Source organism: Schistocerca piceifrons, chromosome 7 (assembly GCF_021461385.2).
Source record: "Schistocerca piceifrons isolate TAMUIC-IGC-003096 chromosome 7, iqSchPice1.1, whole genome shotgun sequence".
NCBI classification, from domain to species: domain Eukaryota; kingdom Metazoa; phylum Arthropoda; class Insecta; order Orthoptera; family Acrididae; genus Schistocerca; species Schistocerca piceifrons.
The window spans coordinates 480,787,015-480,807,692 of record NC_060144.1 but is presented as its reverse complement, the minus strand read 5'-3'; the positions used below and the strand labels follow the sequence as shown (position 1 = coordinate 480,807,692).

The following is a 20,678-nucleotide window of genomic DNA, read 5'->3' as shown; positions in this document are numbered from 1 at the left end:
CACCTTGTACTGTTTATGTAAATATCTTTGTGTAAATAACTAAAAGATCTTTGTGGAGGCAATTGGTATAGTGTGATAATTTTGTATGCAGGTATGAGAGGAAGGAAGCTGACCTGTTGAAAGCACTAAATGAAGCTGAGATCGAGAAAGAAGAAGAAACATCTACGCTTTTCCGAGCAGCATCTCTCACAACTACCCTCATGGACTTATATATGAAATCTGTCTGCACTGGTTTTCTACAATCAGCTATTCAGGATACTATTTTAAAACTGCTTGAATCGAAACAGTCATGTGAGGTAAATATGCAAATAAGTCATTGAGACGTCAGTAAAGCATTGTCCGTATTGTAGCATCTCTCTTCTGATTTATAAGCTGTGTTTTTGATTATTTTATTCTTTTGTTGTGTTTTGTAGTTTTTCATTGCCAAAATACCAATCTAAAAAATACAAGGAATCATTGCATTCTGAACATATAGAAATAAAAATAAATTACTAATACTTTGAAGATGGAGGTAGGCCACTACTACCAGATAACAATGAATTGAATGCATTAATGTCTCATCTTTGTTGCTAATTTTGTGGTGTTGAAAATATCTTTGAATTTGAGGGAATTTTCATTTTTATTTTCATCTTTCTTATGTGATTTGCCTGGTCTGTTAATTGTATTGTTTTTTCATCTTTGTAGTGACAACATATTTGTTAGTTCTAAAATCAGTTTTAACTGTGTATTAAGTGCGAAGTGATATCATATTTGATGATAGTAATAAAAAGGCTACTACAGGTTTGGGAAGTTAATCATATCTTAAGTAGTAATACCTATGTTAATCTAGTTTTCTCAACATTTAAGTTAAGTTGGCAAGGGTTTAATGGTTGGGAAAAACTTTTTTAAGTTTTTTTCTCCCATAGTTTAAAATATTTGTGCAGCTGTCCATATGCCCTCTTTCTTCAGCACTTTAAAAATTTTTATGCTGGTGTTCTGAGATGCATTCTCCAAATACAAAAGTTATTATTTATTTATTATTTGGAGCTTTTCCTCATGACATAGGCTTATCTCCAACATAAGAATTTACTCGGAAATTATGATACAAAGAATAAACATTTTTAAACTATGTTTTCAAAATATTCCTCCAGGTGTTTCAATCTTGTGTGTCCTCTTCCTCTGTGCCCATTCTCCTCATTGTGTGCTGTGCATTTTGGAGTCAGATGGTCATAAGTCGTCGTCTTCTTCTTCTCCCTGCTCCAGTAACAGTTTTGGTATTCTGGATTCCCCCATTTGTCGTACATGCCTGTACCACTGTAATTTCTTCCTGTCCATTACGTCATATATTCTATCTTTTATTTCCATTCTCCTTATTATTCCAGTATTCCTTTTCTTCTCTTTCCTTGAGAATCTTGCAGATCTTCTCCAGAAGTCCATCTCTAGCTTTTGTAATTTTTTTATGTGCTTCAGGTTAATTGTCCAGGTCTCCATCCCATACAGAACCACACTCTCTAATATAGATTCGTGTATTAATTTTTTACTTCTGCTCATTACATTCCTGCTCCATAAGACGTGAGTTAAGCATCCCAATGACCTTCCGTCAAGCATCCCAATGACCTTCCGTCCGCCACTAATTCTTTTATTGATTTCAGACCCTGATTCTCCCTTGATTTCTAAAATGGATCCCAAATAACAGAAAGTGTTTATCTTTTTGATTTTCTTTCCTTCATTGTATAGCTCATCTGAATCATTACCGTATTTACTCGAATTTAAGCTGCACTTTTTTTCCGGTTTTTGTAATCCAAAAAACCGCCTGCGGCTTAGAATTGAGTGCAAAGCAAGCAGAAGTTCTGAAAAATGTTGGTAGGTACCACTACAACTAACTTCTGCTGTCGAATATATGTAGCGCTACACAGGCATGCTTTGTAGGCACAAATAAATACTGGCGCCAAAACCACTGCATCAGTAAATAAATTAAAAAAGAAAAAAAAAGAAAGGTGGAAGACGAGCTTTTTTTACTCCGCCCCGAGTTTCGACCACTGCATTTTCATACATTATCCAACAAAGTAAATACAAATTCCGTATTGTTCATCTTCGAATGTAGCAGAATTTCAGTGTACTACGAAAATCCGACTAGCAAGACTGTTTAGGATGTTTGTCAATATGGCAAACTCTACGTTCTGAATTTTTTCCTACCTGTGGGAAGAGATGGTTGCTAATAGGAACCTGATGAAATGTGAATCGCATACAGTATTCTCTTCACCATAAGAATAATACGAATATAAACATTTTGCCATGTATTCTTTCGCGTGTGCTGCTATCTCATTTAAATCTTGTCTGCCTAATAAACTACGAAACTAGAGTGAGACAACACCAACGCGGAAGAATATACATATGGTGTCATGTTTATATTTGTATTATTCTTATGCCTAATAGTGATACAGTCAGAAATGAAGCACGACAACTGACTAGATTTTTAAATCTAAGATGACTCTAATTTCTGTGCAGAATTTGATGTACTAAAGAAACGGCCGCAAAGATTTTCAAACGGAGAAAAATTTTCACCTAACTCTCGTTCAGAACATGTTCTATCATACGCATATTTGGTTCTTGTTGATCATTATCAAAGAAAGCAGCAGTGTAAGTAACAACAAATAGCAGTCTCTTGCCATTGTTTCGCTAATGAGACAATTCCTCTCTCTCTCTCTCTCTCTCTCTCTCTCTCTCTCTCTCTCTCTCTCTCTCTCGCTTTTTTAAGCGGCGGTAGCGCGCACAAAAGCTCTCTCTCGCTTTTTTAAGCGGCGGTAGCGCGCACAAAAGCAAGCTGTGCCGTGAGCGGCGACAGGCCGTAAACACGCACTATCAGAATGCGACAAACAATGCATGAAGCAGTACAGTAATGCATTTTCAGCTTAGAGTGACGTGAACACCTATAACAAAGAAAACAGCACTTATGAGATCAAAGCAAAATAAGTAATCGATTCAAACCAGACGGAGCACGTGAAAAAGGAAGGGTACTCGTATAAATACGGACGGAGCGTCTGACGCATAGCAATGGCTACCTGGTAAAGCTTAACTGCTAAGCTTACGACTCGAACCAAACTACTGTCGCTGTATCGTCATTCATTCGACGTAAATTGTGTCTCATATTACAATGGACCTACTTTGTTTCGACATGGAGGTGCGGCCTAAAACTTTTCTCTCACCTTGAATTTCGAGTCGCAAATTTCAGGTGCGGCTTAGATTCGGGAAATTTTTTTTTTTTCCTTTATTTCGAGTCTCATTTTTCAGGTGCGGCTTAGATTCAGGTGCGGCTTAGATTCGAGTAAATACGGTAGTCAAGTATTCTGTTTTTTGGTAATTAATCTTCAAACCCCAAGTTTTGTATGTTACTGCTAGTTGATTGCACATATAGTTAGCATCCTCCCCATCTTGTACTATGACTACTTGATCATCAGCAAACAATAAATGATGTAAGTAAACTCCATCTCTTATTTCTAATCCCATAGTATTACATTTACAAGACCATGTTCTGAGGCTAATATGTATATAGGTTTTAAATAATGATGGTGACATGGGACAGCCCTGTAAAAGGCCTTTGCTTGTTCTAAATTTCTGTGAAAGTTTATTACCAACTTTCACTTGGCAAATGTTATCTTTATACATCTGTTGTATTATTTTAATCAAAGAAGGGTTTATGTTTGCCATATGTAGTGCTCTCCAAAGTAATTTTCTTGGAACAGTATCATACGCTTTTTCTCGATCTATGAAAATTAATCCTATATTTTTTAATTTTCCCCAGTGTTTCTCCAAAATCTGTCGTAATGTGAAAATATGGTCTACACATGATCTCCCAGCCATGAAACCACATTGTTCTTCTTGGGTTCTAAAATTTTTTTCCAGTTTGTTTTTAATTACTTTTGCAAAAATTCTCATTAGCGTGTTTCTAACACAAATTCCTCAATAGTTTGAACAAATTTTGCGATCCCCTTTCTTAAATATGGTATTAATGTAACCTAGCTTCACCTCGTTGAGTATTGAATCTCCATGTACCATTTTGTTGAAGAGCTGTGTTATCAGTTTCACAATTTTGTCACCACCATATTTCAGACACTCCAGTCTGATATTGCCTGGTCCAGGTGATTTACCATTCTTTCCTGTTCTCAATGCCTGAAGTACTTCACTTTTTAAAATCTGGATCTCATCATCTTCATGTCCAGTTTCTTCCACTGTTCCTTCTTCTAGATATTCTTCTCTGTCCTCATTTAATAATTTTTGGAAATACTCCTCCCATTCCTGTTGTGTTATCAGTTGGAGATTGGTTTTGCTTTTTGTATCCTGTCAATGCCCTTTTAATACTGACCATGATTCTTTTGCTCTCCCAAATCCTAATTTTCTATTAACCTTGGCACATGTTCTTTCCCATGCATCATTTTTTGCCATCCTTATTTTTTTATCACTTCATTCTTCTTTTCTTTGTATATTGATCTTGTTTCTTCTGATTTATTATTCAACCGCTGAAGCAACGCATTTCATTTTTCTCTAACGAGGACTTCTGTTTGGTCTGACCACCACTCTGCTGCACAGTTGTCGTTACTATCTTTTTTACCCAACATCTCTGTTGCTGTGATTTTCACATTAGTTTTTATATAGTCATATATTTCCTCTGTACTTCCTTCAGATGATTCATGTAGGCTGTCAATATTAAAAGGTAAATTTTCATCTTTCTCAGTCTGGTTCATTTTATTTATGTTACTTGTATCATTCCTTGCATTTTTGCATGGCCAAAAGGATTTCATTTTTACTAGATGGTGGTCTTTTCCACACTGGGCTCCTCTGTAAGATCTGACACCTACTGCCTTGAAACTACTTTTTTTGGCTAATGATAATAAATCTGTTACAGCACAAAGTTCTTTAGTGGTCTTTTGCCAAGTATATTTATGATTGTCCTTGTGTTTGGAAAATGTGTTGGTAATTTTTAGATCAAATTGTTCACAAATTGCAATCAATCTTTCCCCATTGTCATTATATTCTTCCTCTCCATGTTTTCGTACAATTCTACGGAATTCTCTAATTCCTACTCTTCCATTCGTGTCGCCAATGATAATCAGTTCCTTTCTTCTTGGGATTTTTTCAATAGGCTCCCTGAGGGTGGCCCAGAATGTATCTTTCTCCTTATCTTTTGTGTCATTTGATGAATGTCCAATTTGTGATTCTTTTTTTCCGTGATTTCTTTATCATAATGGAGACTCCTGCTTTGGCTCTTACTGCTTTTGATACCTCACTCCAGATATGTACTTAATTTTCCAGCCCCCCTTCTCCTTGGCCTTTCTTCTTTGTTTCAGAGAGTACAACAACATCCATGTTGAACATGTCAAGTTCTGCAGGTAGTAAATTTATTTTAGTGGAAATACCTTGCACATTCCAGCATCCAAACATCATCCTAACATCAACACAAAAAATACAAAAGTTACACAAATTAAAAGTTGCAGAACAGTCTGACTGTTGCATGTGTGGTATCTGGCCCTCAGAAACAAATGGGAATAACACTTGCAACCAGGAATGCAGCTTAGGTATGGATTAAAGTAATTAATATTTGGACTTGGGGGTGGGGGGGGGGGGTGTACTATTGGAATAGAAACTTTTTACCTAGTTTTGTGTGGATGGGGATTGACACTTGGCCATTACGTCGCTCTGAGAACAAAGAGTAAGTTACTGGAAAATATTCACACACCTGGACACTTTTTTGGCAAGAAAGGTCACATGTATGATTTCAGTTTCTGTGTTGTGGGCACATGAGGACTCCACAAAGACATATACAACTGAAGAATAACCTTCAGAATAATTTAGTTGATATCTTTTTGTTAAAATAATAATACACGTGTAAGAGTTCTATGTGCATTTGATCTCTGATGATAAGACACCAAAGGCACAAATAAATTAATGTAAAAAGTATGTTAAATTTTGTACTTATTATAGTAAACATATGTCATTCATTTAGTTTCCTATCACTGTTTCATACATATTCTTTAATGGTGACTAGTTTAGAATGAGTCTGTACATTTTTGAACCATTGCGCCTGCAAAATAATTCTGTTGTAATGCATAAAAAAAAGACCTCCTTAGTGAAGAGGCATATTATCTGTATTTCGAGCTGACAAATATCTTTCGTATTAATTATAATTTTAACATTGATGCTTTCTGGATACAGATTAATGAACATTTAGAAATTTGTAAACAAGGCATAATGCATTAGCACAAAAAGAAACTTAGTACACTTTTTTGTCAGTTTCCTGGTGAAAAAGTCTTCAAAGTACTTTTAATAAAAGCAGTTGCGTATTTTATAAAAGAATTCTAAGTAAAACTAACATTACTTTTATACAGAATGAAACTGTCTTGCTTGAAAAATGGCTGAAGTACAATGTTGTGCCCAACTTGTCAGACGAAAATGTGATTAAAAAAATGCTTGTCAATCTAAAAATTGGTATTGATTGTAACAAAATAGATAAAGTCATGTCAAACTAGAATGCTTATGATGTAGCTAATATTCTCAGTAAAAATACAGCCTCCCTTCATAATGTTACACATAATGATAGAAAATTGTTCATTAATAATAGACTTAAAGAAGCAGATGCTCTAATAACTAAGTCTGACAAAGGTTGCTCTATAGTTATTACCTACAAGTCTGAATATATTTCCAAAACCTTAGATTTTTTAGCGAAAATAATATTTCGGAACTGCATGAGGATCCGACTCCAGAGCTACAAAAAGAAGTCGGGTCAGCCATCAATAACGCAAAATTTCTAATCAAACGTTTTCAGAATAAAATGCTTATTAACATGGTCCCTCTCCCCCCAAAACTTTGGTCTCAATTTAAAATCCAAAAACCATCAAAACTTTGGTCTCAATTTAAAATCCAAAAACCATCAAATACGGCCGATATCTAATAGTATGAATAGCGCGTACCATGATTTGGCCAAATTTCTACATGAAACTCTGAAAATATCATTCGTTTTTTAGAATAGTTGTTCCATCCCCGATAGTCACACCTTAGTCCATAAAATAAAAGATTTAGAATGCAGTTCGGACACCAAGTTGTTTTCATTAGACACCAAAAATCTTTATACTAACGTTCCTGTACAGGAAATGCTTACAATCATAGAAAAAAATTTATGTCATTTCGAAAAAGATTTTTCAGATGAACAAATTACTCATTTCATGAATCTCATCACAGTTATAGTCAAGTAAAACTATTTTGAGTATAATGAACAATTTTACCAACAATCCGATGGTCTCGCTGTGGGAAATCACTTAGCTGGTATTCTTGCCAATATTTTCATCAAATCTCTAGAAGAAAAGTTTTCCAACTGTTTTTCAGCTACAGTACTAGGCATTCTCTCCTATTTCAGATACGTTGATGATATTTTAGTCATCTACAAGGGTCCTGCTGATGGCTTTGACCGTATTTTTAATCTCTTCAGTGAACTTCATGAGAAAATATCTTTCACCATCGAACTTGAAAATGAGTCCCACCAATTAAACTTTCTTGACTTGATGCTTACAATAGAAGAAAATAAAATCTCATTCAATATTTTTCGTAAAGAAACATATACTGATCAGATCGTACGCTCGTCTTCTATGCATCCACAATCTCATAAAAACGCTTTCTTTCACTCTACTATTCACCGAGCAACTTCTATTCCACTTTCGAAAGAAAAATTCAACAACGAAATCAATTTACTCTAAACAATAGCAATTAATAATTAGTATGAACCTGGCATAGGAGATAACATCCTTAAAAAGAAAATTGTTAAGAGCTACTACGCTTGGCACTTCTATAATTGAATCTAACCCAAAAAAAATATTTTTCTCTTCCTTTCTTGGGGCCTACCTCTTATCAGATCCAACACCTTCTTTGTAATAAATACAACTGCAATGTTGCTTTGTCTACCAATAATATTCTGAAAAAAAAAAAAAAAAAAAAAAACACTTCATAATTTAAAATCAACTCCCGCCCCATTAGAAAGTACTGGCATCTATAAGATTTTCTGCAACACCTGCTCTTCATATTACATAGGACAAACAGGACGTGCCTTTACAACCAGGTATAAAGAACACCTTTTGAGAAAAAATGGCATTAGCAACCAAAATTCGTCTTTTGCTGACCATCTTCTGATTACAGGTCACGAGCCTAAAGCTATTTACAATATCAACATTTTGCACACCAAGAAGGAAGGGCATAGATTAGATATTCTTGAAGAATCAGAGATTTTTAAACATCTTTCTCGAAATGATAGCCTCATTCTCAATGAGCGGTTGCAGTTGTCTAATAAAAATTTCTTCAGCAGTATAAAGCCATTACTTGACATTCAATTTCAGGTCTCCACGTGCAGTTACCGAAATGTTTTTTTCCATCTAAGTCAACTCATAATTTTTCATTTATTAAATGGTTTATTGGCTGTATTTCATGTTATATCATTTTCTACAGGCTGTATCATTCAGCCCCTGTTTGTACTTCTATAGTGATGTTTTTATACTTTGAACTTTACTAGTAAGCTCTGATGTAGACAAAATGTTACGTTATCTGTTCCTGTTAAACAAAATATTGCCTTTTACATCATGTACTGAATAATGTTCATCATAATATTTGTCTGTCTACATTTGAACGTTAAGTAGCCTAGTTGTACTTGCGGCTACTAGATGGCACTCTCAGTGCACTGCTCACCTGCCCGTAGTTGTTAACACAGGCGCCTCAGTCTGAAGTATGACATATGCATGCAGCCCATAGTGGCTCGCCTTCCACACATTTTACTTTAAATTGTGACTAAAGCTGTTTCACTGTATATTTATTTTATACATGACATGTAAGTACTGCCTCTTTTTGTACTGTTAATCAGTTTTAAAACTGTATTTCTATGCTTTTACATAAGCAAAATGTTACTATGACTACTGTTGTCATATAAAACTTTGCCTGTGAGTTCCAGTACTAAATACTGTTCATTTTAACATTCAGCTGTCTATATTTTAAATGTTAAGTAGGCTACTTATATTTACGGCTACCAGATGGCACTCTTGGTGTCATGTTCAACTGCCCACACTTGGTAATGTAGGCTCCTCAGTCCGCTGCTATCTGTGGCTTTACAGATATTAGCAGCCCATAGTGAATTGCTTTCAAGCATTCTTTTAAAAAAAATTGTGACTAAAGCCCTTCTGGCCTGTTATTTATTTTATATGTAACATGTAAGTACTGTCTCTGTCTTGTATTGTTAGTCAGTTCTTACACTTTTATATAAAAACATTTTCTTTTCTCATAAATTTATAATTATCTTAAAGGCCACTTAAAACATTCAAATTCTGATGAAGGCACTCTCAGAAGTGTTGACACATGGTTAATAAGACTAAAAACTGTGACCGAGGGCTGATTTGTTTCAACTTTAATTTGTAATAGTTTTGTTACACTGGAATTATTTTCTATGCAGTTGACAAAGATGCAGGTAGTGGTTGATTCGAAAATAAATAGATTTGTTCCGATCTAGTCACCAATAAGGAATATGTATGCAACTATGACAGGAATTTAAATAAATAATGAAACATAGTTGCTGGTCCTTTATGCCAATGCAATGTTCAAATACAAAAATATCTGTAAGTTCATAATGATACAGTCTTGGAAAATCAGTATTGCCAATATGGCTGATGGTTACCTGAGTTGCAGTCGACTTGCTCTCCATTACTGTCAGTCACATTTCTCAAAAAATCACGTGCAACTATACAGAATTAACAATTATTATAATAGTCCACGTAGAAATGTCTGTTCAAATAACCAACTAAAATAAATTCAAAAGGATTGAAATGATAAATCAGAAGTCTCTGACTGGGTGATAGCATTAAAGACTGAATGTACTAATAACCATTGCCTCACTGAAATACACTGATCAGCCAGACCATTGACCACCAACCTACTATTGATATAAACTCATCCAGATGATAGCAGCATCACCTGGCAAGGAATGACTGCTAGTCAGATGCATGCATGGTGCATGTAGCATCAGTGAGCATGCTATCCATGTGTAGAGTGAGGAAGTGATGCAATCTGTCTGAGTTTGACTGAGGGCAGATTATGATGGCCTGAAGGCTTGGCACAAGCAGTTTCCAAATCGCACAACTTGTCAGGTTTTGGTGTAATCAAGCTGAAACCACGTTGAATCATTGTGGGGTTGGGCAGGAACCCCTCATTACAGATGAGGGATGTCGTAGGCTGGGCAGACTGGTAAAACAGAACAAGCAGTGAATTGTGGCAGAACTAACATATGACTTTAATGCTGGGCAGAGTAAAAATACTGTAATTAGTATGTGATATGCTCTGCAAACCAGTTGGTACACTAACTAGGGAAAGAATCTAGGGACTACTAGGCAGTGTTCCATAACAAGCATAAATGAGGCAAATTCACTTTCTCAAAATGGCTGGAAGGTGGTATACAATGGCCAAGAGTTGGGTTTTACCTATAACAGCTTCCTGTTGTGCGCTCCTTCTCCCACTGGTGCATACTTTTTGCCAGAACAATGATGTCACTAATTGTGGGGGACACTTAACACGTCATTACAGTGGTGTACCTATTATAAGTGTTGTGAGCTGCAGCATGTTTCATTTCATTTCCCTGAATTCCTGCCTGTATTTTTACCCAGAATCTAGAGAGGAGTTTCTTGGTTCACATACATGGGTTTAATAACTTTAAGGGCACTTAAAGAGTTGGAGCAGAGAAAAACTTCAACGTTTCATCAAACCTCATCTGCACCCGTCTCTTCAAAATCACATGCATTCTCCATCAAGGGTGTTGAATATGTTTGGCAATCACAATTTGAAAACATTTTCAGAATATGCAATAGACTGGCAAGGGAGACCCCCTACTTTGCCCAGTCTGGTCTCCAAAATTATGGTTACACATAAACTTAAGAATACACGCAATAAAATCTTCTTGGTTTTTAGGCATATCAATTCACAGTGACGTTTTGGAAAGGATTCCCTATCATTTAGTCATCTGGTGAGGTGCTGGGGTTCAGTAGACTACCTCCTTGTATGGTCATGGCTCCAGTTGCCATTTAAATTACAACAATGGTCATTCCACAAGAATTAAACTGCCCCACAGTTGTGCATTTATGTGGTTGGTAGCTCATGCTTGCTATCCATTACTGCCCCACAAAATGCTGCATGTCACTCGCATCTTACTGCTTCCAACACAGTTTGAGTAGTTGTACTGAAAACAAAACCTTTATCATGGTACTCATGAATCCTACAAAGTATGTAAAATTATAAAAGTATGAAACAGAAAATAGGAAAAAAACAGTAGCTAGAAGAAATACCATTGTGGAGATGCTGAGTCACAGACAGGCACAACGAAAAGACTGGCACAAATAAAGCTTTTGGCCAGTAAAGCCTTCGTCAACAACAGACGACAAAAACAAACACACACACACACACACACACACACACACACACACACACACACACGACTGTAGGACTGAGACTGCATTCGTGTGTGTACGAGTTGTGTTTGCATGTGTGTGTGTGTGTGTGTGTGTGTGTGTGTGTGTGTGTGTGTGTGCGTGTGCGCGCGCGCGCGCGAATTTTTGTTGTGGTATCTGCAGCAGCATCTCTGCTATATGCTGAATAGCAACTTTCCTCTTCATAATATTGTTACATTCCATCCTGGATTTTCCATTGTTTGAAAAATACCATTGTGATATACCACACACACATTTGGAAATGAATCTCAGTTTGCCAGAAATATCTGTGGGAAAAATGAAACTGAGGGAGAAAGGAGGGGGAGGTTGAAAGCAGGTCACTGGTTTTTAGACGTGACATAGAGCCATAGTTTTCAGCACATGAGGAAAATCAGTTACAGAAGTGTTTTGGAGAGTCTGAAAGTAAATAATAATCACCCACTGAGATGGTGCAGAAGAAAGCACTTAAAATAAACAAATTTTTTTTTTACTTGCATGCAACTTAATATAGTCTTTCTTCAACAGTTGAATCCAACAAAGATGGAATCGCCCGATGATGCTTGTGCCAATGCTGAGTTTCTGCTTCAAGTTCTTGATGAAGTTACTCATTCCATCTTTATGTCTGCCGATGCTTGCCCAAAGTAAGTTAATATCAGTGAAACTGATGACTTCATCAACTGCTGTAATCTATTTTTCTTAACAGTGATTTGGGTACTTCCCTCTCATGTTGAGAATCTTTGCAACCATGTTGCTGAAATCAGTAGTTAACATTGTATTCCACTAGTTTAATTTTTTAAATGTCATATAATATGACTTCCAGGTTTTGAGATGGCACATCTTTTATTATAGTTGTGAATATTAGTTCCATATTTATTATTAAAGCACTGTATTCTTACTCACATAGAAAGGAAAGTTACTGAGGATATCCTGTGGAAAAAGATATTGCTGGGCGAGATGAGTAGAAAATCAACTGGAAAAAAGACAGCAGTGGATCGGCTGTATGTAGCTAGTCCAATCGCCATTACTCATATTTGATAACTGTTTGCTATCTGAGATGCTAATCGGTTTAGACTTGTGTTCCAGCTCCCTTTTTGCTTCTGTGTATTGGAAAAGCAGTAGGTGTAAAAAATGTGGGATGCTATTGGACACTTCTATCACTAGTGACACTTTTGCCTCAACAAAGTATTCTTCCTTCAACATTGGCCTATTATTGTATTCCTACAAGGACACCTGGTTGAAAGGATCTCAGTTCAGATCCCATCTGGACTTTCAGATGGGGATTGTCATTGGTTTCCATGAATTTTTTCAAATGTATTTTGGGGTGTTTACTTTAGTGACACTGTTAACTAGTTTCTTGCACCTTGTCATACAGCATTTGTACTCCTTCTGTAAGAACAAAATCACAGTGGGCCATAAACCCTACTCCTCCCTCAGTTCTTACCCCAACAGAGCAAGTCTCAGCCACGTACTGAACAGAATGCTCTGGACTCATCCACACCCGTATTTACCACCTCAGGCCAATTTACAGTGTGTTGAAGAGGTTACATTATACTGTCCTCTGTTGACTTGCAAGTGGAGGATGGGAAGAGCAGCTGTCAGTAAGCCTCCATATTAGCTTCAATTTCTCTTATTTTCTCTTCTTAGAACAGGCATTCTTGACGTTAAAACTTTGTGATGCAAAATATTAGTCTTATATAATAATGAAAACATTCAATTTTTTGACACAATAATGTAATTAGACAGAAAATATCTACTCGCCAAGCGGTGGCAGAACAAACACAGAAAAGAAGGTTATAATTAGACAAGCTCTTTCAGGCAGGAGGATTAAAGGGGAAGGAAGAGGGGCAAAGGAAAAGGCCTGGAGAGGTCTAGGAAAAGGGGTAGATTTTGGCAAAGTCCTCCAGAACCGCAGGTCAGTGGGAGGCTTACCAGGTGGGATGAGAAGGAAAGACTGATGTTGGGGACTGCACTGGATGGAATTTGAAAACCTGAGAGCTTAAAGGTTGAAGACAGGATAATATGCAAGACAGAGATTACTGCTTAAACATCATGCACGAGATAATAAGGGTAAAAAGCTAAATTCATTGTACCTAACAAGGTGGAGGGGAAGGCGGAAAATAGACAGGTAAGAAAATGAAACATGTAGAAAACTAAAAGTGAACGATGAAAGGAGTAGTTACTCTGAAGAAATGCTGACACAGAAGAAATTAACATAAATTTAGGCAAGGCGGGTGGCGAGAACCAAGGACATTTTGTAGCACTAGTTCCCACCTGCAGAGTCCTGAAAAATGGGTGTCTGGGGAAGAATCCAGATAGCATGTGTGCTGAAACACGCACTGAGGTCACGATTGTCATGTTATATAGCATGCTCTAAAACAGAACATTGTGTGTTACCGGTATACACCCTCTGCCTATGCCCATTCATCGTAACTGATACTTTGATTCTAGTCATTCCAATGTAAAAGGCCGAACAGTATCTACAAAAGAGCTGGTATATAACATGTGAATTCACAGGTGGCTCTCCCTGTGATAGTATATGTTTTGCAAGTTATAGGGCTGGTATAGGTGGTGGTAGTAGTTGGATGCACAAAGCAAGTCTTGCAGCAGGGAGGATCACAAGGGAAGGAGCCATAGGGTAGAGAGCTGGGTGCAGAAGGAGCTTAGGGTCTGACAAGAATATTGTGGAGATTGAGAGGGCAATGGAAAGCTATTCTAGGTGTATAGGACAAAATTTCGGACAGAATGGATCTCATTTCAGGCCATGATTTTTGAAAGTCATGTCCTTGTCGAAGTAGCTGATTAATACATTCCATACCAGGATAATACTGAGTTGACCGGTAGTGTAATCTGTTGTTGTTTTTTGGAGGGATCAGCAGTACCAGGATTGGATGTGATGGCACAGGAAATCTGCTTTTGAACTAGGCTGGTGGGGTAATTATGTCCAGTGGTGGCTGAATTGAGAATGATGGTGTACTGCTGTAAAAAGTCTGCATCTGAACAAATATGTTTGCCTCAGATGCCAAAGCTGTATGGGAGGGGACATTTGACATGGAAAAGATGGCAAATGCCAGAATATAACTGACCCTTAACATAGACAAATGTAATGTATTGCGAATACATAGAAAGAAGGATCCTTTATTGTATGATTATATGATAGCGGAACAAACACTGGTAGCAGTTACTTCTGTAAAATATCTGGGAGTATGCGTGCGGAATGATTTGAAGTGGAATGATCATATAAAATTAATTGTTGGTAAGGCGGGTACCAGGTTGAGATTCATTGGGAGAGTGCTTAGAAAATGTAGTCCATCAACAAAGGAGGTGGCTTACAAATCACTCGTTCGACCTATACTTGAGTATTGCTCATCAGTGTGGGATCCGTACCAGATCGGTCTGACGGAGGAGATAGAGAAGATCCAAAGAAGAGCGGCGCATTTTGTCACAGGGTTATTTGGTAACCGTGATAGCGTTACGGAGATGTTTAATAAACTCAAGTGGCAGACTCTGCAAGAGAGGCGCTCTGCATCGCGGTGTAGCTTGCTCGCCAGGTTTCGAGAGGGTGCGTTTCTGGATGAGGTATCAAATATATTGCTTCCCCCTACTTATACCTCCCGAGGAGATCACGAATGTAAAATTAGAGAGATTAGAGCGCGCACGGAGGCTTTCAGACAGTCGTTCTTCCCGCGAACCATATGCAACAGGAAAGGGAGGTAATGACAGTGGCACGTAAAGTGCCCTCCGCCACACACCGTTGGGTGGCTTGCGGAGTATCAATGTAGATGTAGATGTAGATAAGTACTGTTGTTTGTTAGTAGGTTTACTGTGGACAGAAGTGTATGGCTGGCCTTCCGTGAGGACGAGATCAACATCAAGGAAAGCAGCTCAGGATTCGGAATAGGACCATGTGAAATTTAATTGGGAAAAGGTATTCAGAGGTTTAACAGGTCAGCCTCGCCATGAGTCCATATGGTAAAGATTTCATCAATCCATCTAAGCCAAACCAGGGGCTGAAGACTTACAGATCACTCCAAGTGACCCATGATAAGGTTGGCGTAGGAAGGAGCCATCCTGATTCCCATGGCCATACCCCTGATCAGTTAGTATTTCTGCCCCTCAAAGGTGAAGTGTTTGTTAGTAAGTATAAAGTTGATTAAGGTGAGAAGAAAGAGGTCATACTTTTGGGATCATGTGGGCACTGACTGAGGAAGTGTTCAGCAGCAGACAGATGTTGCATGTGGCAGATGTCTCTGTAGAGGGAGATGGCATCAATGGTGGCAAACAAGGTGTGTGGTGGGAGTGGGATGGGCTTGGATTTCAGACAATCTAGGAAATGATTGGTATCTTTGCTACAGGAGGGAAGTCTTTGTACTGTGGGACGCAGTTCCTGATCAACTAAGGCAAATATACATTTGATGGGTGTTTTGAAGCCAACAACTGTAGGACAGCCAGGATGACTGGATTTGTGGACCTTAGGAAGAAGGTGGGGTGACAAGTTCTATGGATTGACGTGTTAGTCCTTATGGGGGACTGCAGGTCAGTTTGAATCACAGGGATGGGATGTTGATGGCAGACACTGTATGTAGAGATGTCAGACAGCTGGCGTAGACCTTTCACTAACATGGTCCTTTTGATCAAGTACCACAGTGGTAGACCCTTTGTATGCTAGGAGGATAATGAAGGCATCATTAGCTTTTAGGGAACATAGAGCCTGGAGTCCTGCAGAGGACAGGTGAGGGTCATGTTGTAGGGACCTGAGGAAGGGTTGTGAAGCAATGTTGGAGTGAGGAATTCTTGAAAGGCTTATAAGGAATGATTTTAATGTAGTGGTGGTGTATCAAGCTGGGATTATGGTAAGAACTGTTCAAGGCAGGGGTCAATGTCAGGTTTGCTGTTTGAAAGATTTTGGAATGGGTTGTAAACTGATATTTCCAGCTGACATAATGTGTGAAGGAAAGTTGGTTCTTCACCAAATCAGCATGATCAAATGTAGGTTTAGGGATGAAAGTGAGACCCTTAGATAGTACAGATAATTCAGGAGGGGAGAGTACTTTAGACAAGAGGTTGAGGAGACTGTAATGTTGTGACTGATTCTTGTGATTATGAGCTATTCTTGGTCTGGAGGCAGTGGTGAAGGCTGTGGGGTCTTAAGAAGGTTGTCCAAGCCCAATTTGTAGGAGAGGAGTGGTGGTTGATGGTGTGGCTGTTTAGGGGGCTGCAGAGAGGTAGGAAAGGAAAGACGACTGTTCAGGTAGTGTAAGAGAAGATGGAATTATTTTTGGAGGTGTAGTCTAGCATATTGTTGCAGTTTGAAGTTTGCTTGGCAGATGATGCCATTCAAGGAAACATGAGGGGCAGATAACTGCAGGATTTTATAGAAGGATAGAAGTCTGGTGAAGTGGAAATTAGCTGATGAGGTATATAGGTCACAGATAGCCTGGTAAGAGCAAGAAATTGCTGTATTTGAAACTATATCTCCCTTAGTTGATCAGCAGCAAAGGTACTAACCATTTCCTAGATTGTCTGAAATCTGTGCCCGTCCCACTCCCACCACACACCTTGCTTGTCACTATTGATGCCACCGGCCTCTATACCCACATCTCCCATGTAAATGGTCTGTCGGCTGCTGAACATTTCCTCAGTCAGTGCCCATCTGATTCCAAACTCACCTTAATCAAATTTATGCTTACCAACTACTACTTCATCTTTGAGGGGCAGACATATTAACAGATCCGAGGTACAGTCATGGGGACCAGGATGGCTCCTTCCTATACCAACCTTTTCATGGGATCGATAATTCTTCAGCCCCTGGTTTGGTTTACATACATTGATGACATATTTACCATATGGACTTATGGTAAGGTTGGCCTGTTAAAATTCCTGGAATCTCTGAATACCTTCTCACAACTAAATTTCACATGGTCCTATTCCAAATCCTGTGCCGCTTTCCTTGATGTTGATCTCATCTTCACCAAAGACCAGATACATACTTCTGTCCACATTAAACCTACTAACAAACAACAGTACTTACATTTTTGACAGTTGCCATCCTTTCCATGTCAAATGTTTCATTCCATGCATCCTTGGTATTTGAGGCAAATGTATTCATTTGCATGCAGACTCTTTACAGCAATACATCATTATTCTCACCTCAGCCTTCACTGGATGTAATTACACCACCAGCCTAGTTCAAAAAACATTTCCTGGGCTATCACATCCAATCCTGATACTGCTGATCCCTCCAAAAAACAATTTCGAAGCGCACCACTGGTCACTCACTACTATTCTGGTCTGGAATGTATTAATCAGTTAATCAGCTACTTAGGCAAGACCATGGCTTCCTAAAATCATGCCCTGAAATGCGATTCATTCTGTCTGAGATGTTGCCCACCACACCTAGAATAGCTCTGTAGCCCTCCCAATCTCCACAATATTCTTGTCAGACCTTACGCTCCTTCTGAACCCAGCTCCCTACACTACAGCTCCTTGCCCTGTGATCATCACCTCTGCAAGACTTGCCCTGTGCATCCAAGTACCACCACGTATACCAGCCCTGTAACTAGCGAAACATGTACTATCACAGGGAGAGCCATATACCATCTTTTACGTAAATACTGTTCGGCGTTTTACATCAGCATGACTAGCACCAAATTATCAGTTACGATGAATGGGCATAGGCAGAGGGTGTATATTGGCAACACATAATATCTTGTTGCAGAGCATGCTCTACAACATGACAATTGTGACCTCGATGCCTGTCTCACCACACACCCCATCCGGATTCTTCACCAGACACCAGTTTCTCAGAACTGCGCAGGTAGGAACTAGCGCTACAACACGACGTTGGTTCTTGTCACCCACCTGGCCTAAATTTACATTAATTTCTTCTGTCTCAGCATTTTTTCTCAGTAACCATTCCTTTCATCACTCCCTTTTAGTTTTCTACATCTTTCATTTTCTTACCTGTCTATTTTCTGCCATCCTCCTCCCATCTCTGTTATGTAAAGTGCACTTAGCTTTTCGTTCTTACTAACTCATGCATGATGTTTAAGCAGTAATCTCTGTCTTGTGTATTACCCTGCCTTCCACCTTTAAGCTATCAGGTTTTCAAATTTTGTCCAGTGCAGTCTCCAAAAATAAATCTTTCCTTCTCATCCCGTCTGGCAAGTATCCCCTGACCGGCAGTTCTGGGCGACTTTCTCATAATCTGTCCCTTTTCCTAGACCTCTCCAGTCCTTTTCCTTCGCCCCTCTTCTTTCTCCTTCAACCCTTCTGCCTGAAGGAGGAGCCACTGGCTCCAAAAGCTTGCCTAATTATAACCTTCTTTCTTGTGTGTGTTCTGACACCATGTGGTGAGTATTTTTTTATCTATCCGATAAAGTATTCTTGTAGCTTCTGCCACTGGAATCGGATGAGCTCTTTCATCACACTCTCACATTTTCTAAACAAGTGGATGATGAAATAAGCTCATCATCTTTGGATTTTCTCCAACTCTTCTATTAAATATACCTTGCAAGTGTCCCAAACAGATGAACAATACTCTAGAATCAGTTAAACAAGAGTTTTGTAAGCTGTAAACTTTGTGGATGAATTATGTTTCCTTTTTTTATAGATAGTTGCAAATTCTGTTCTTTTTCGCAGAAGCCAAGGCACTTTGTCTTAATGAGTACAAATTTCTCCAGTATTGTATGTAAGTGGTCTGCAGAATGAACTGTGGGCTCAGATTGATGTATCTCAACAGGTACTGTGTAAGAAATACATACACAGACTGATTCATCACCATAGAATATAACAATTCGTACCACACCTTGTGATTGATTCGATGAAATAGTAAATTTTATAAGTAATTTGTTTGTAGCATTCATGTGATGCTGTAATCATTTATTTATTCTGTGTTGTATATGTTTCACACTTTTGTGGATCCTTTCAAAAATTTCACTTGAGAATTTATTTTCTGTTTTTATTCTGTTCCCTGTGTTTTGCTGTGTCTGAGTGAATAGTATTTACTTGTTATCCATAGTAGATTTGAACCTGCTTTCCCTTTCACTTCAATAGTATTTATTTACATGTTCCATTATTGTATAAACCATAGAGTATTAACTCGATTACCTATCTCACTTGCAGACAGGAATCTGGCCAAACAGCTTTGTACTATTACGTCTGAACCACATCACATATTTGGAATTCCTTTTCTGATAAGGACAAAATTAAAGAATTCATGATGATGCAATCAGTCTTGTTGTTTATGATATCCTACAGTGAGCAAGAGACAATTAACACAAGCTGTGACAAGATACAGCAAGATTGGCTCTCAAAATGCGTTATGGTACTTTCTCGTAGTCACTGTAAATTAAGACAGTTACCATATATTTTATGAGAGTAATTCGGCGAGTATCTGGAGTTTTGTTTCAGTTATTCATAGGTTTGCTGTATCGTTTATAACTGGTACACTGTCAGCTGATAGACAGCACCAAGTCTACCATAAGTAGAGAAATACATAAAAGACGTTCAGTGCAGTACAGAGACAACGTTTCATCGTGGCATGTTATTGACTATGGGACTGGACAGTAAAAAAGTAGATGAACTCTTCTAAAGGATGAGGAAAGAGCAGAACATCCATCTATATTCATTACTGCTGCCAGCATGGAATGAGTCTATGGCCTGATTCGTAGTAATATATGCTGTTAATTCATGCTTCCCCCCATGAACTCTGTACGTTGGTGAGATGTGGTGGCTTGGGTACCTCAACAATACAGATAGCTGTACTGTGGGTGCAGCCACAATGAAGTGGTATCTGTGTAGAGACTGTAATAACCTATGGTTGCAGAAGAGAGTGAATCAGCCTTTTCAGTAGTTGCAGGCACAGCAGTCTGGATGACTGACTGAGGTACTTTTGTGACATTAGCCAACATGGCATTGTTGTGCTGGTACTGCAAACAGCTGAAAGCAATGGGAAATTACAGCCATTATTTGTCCCAAGGGCATGCAGCCCTAATGTATGGTTAAATGGTAGTGGCATTAAGTTGGGTACAATATTCCACCAACAAAATAGTCCACCATTTGGATCTCTGGGTGGGGACTATTTAGTAGGATGTTGTCATCAGGAGAAATAAAATTGGCATTCTACAGATTAGAGTGTGGAATGTTAGATTTCTTAATTGGGTAGGTAGGTTGGAGAATTTAAAAAGCGAAATGGATAGTTTC

General features: G+C 38.3%; 1 protein-coding gene across 2 annotated transcripts in view; it reads left to right on the top strand.

The window, feature by feature from the left end:
• Positions 1-20,678, top strand: part of LOC124709125 (ras GTPase-activating protein 1) — a 157,863-nt gene that overhangs the window by 89,626 nt on the left and 47,559 nt on the right. For both annotated transcript variants that reach the window (XR_007005390.1, XM_047240784.1), the window contains exons 13-14: positions 92-296; positions 12,003-12,118. Coding sequence is in view for 1 of the 2 variants with exons in the window: in XM_047240784.1 (XP_047096740.1) it covers positions 92-296; positions 12,003-12,118 (321 nt within the window). In the remaining variant the exon portion in view is untranslated. The remainder of the gene's footprint in view (positions 1-91; positions 297-12,002; positions 12,119-20,678) is intronic.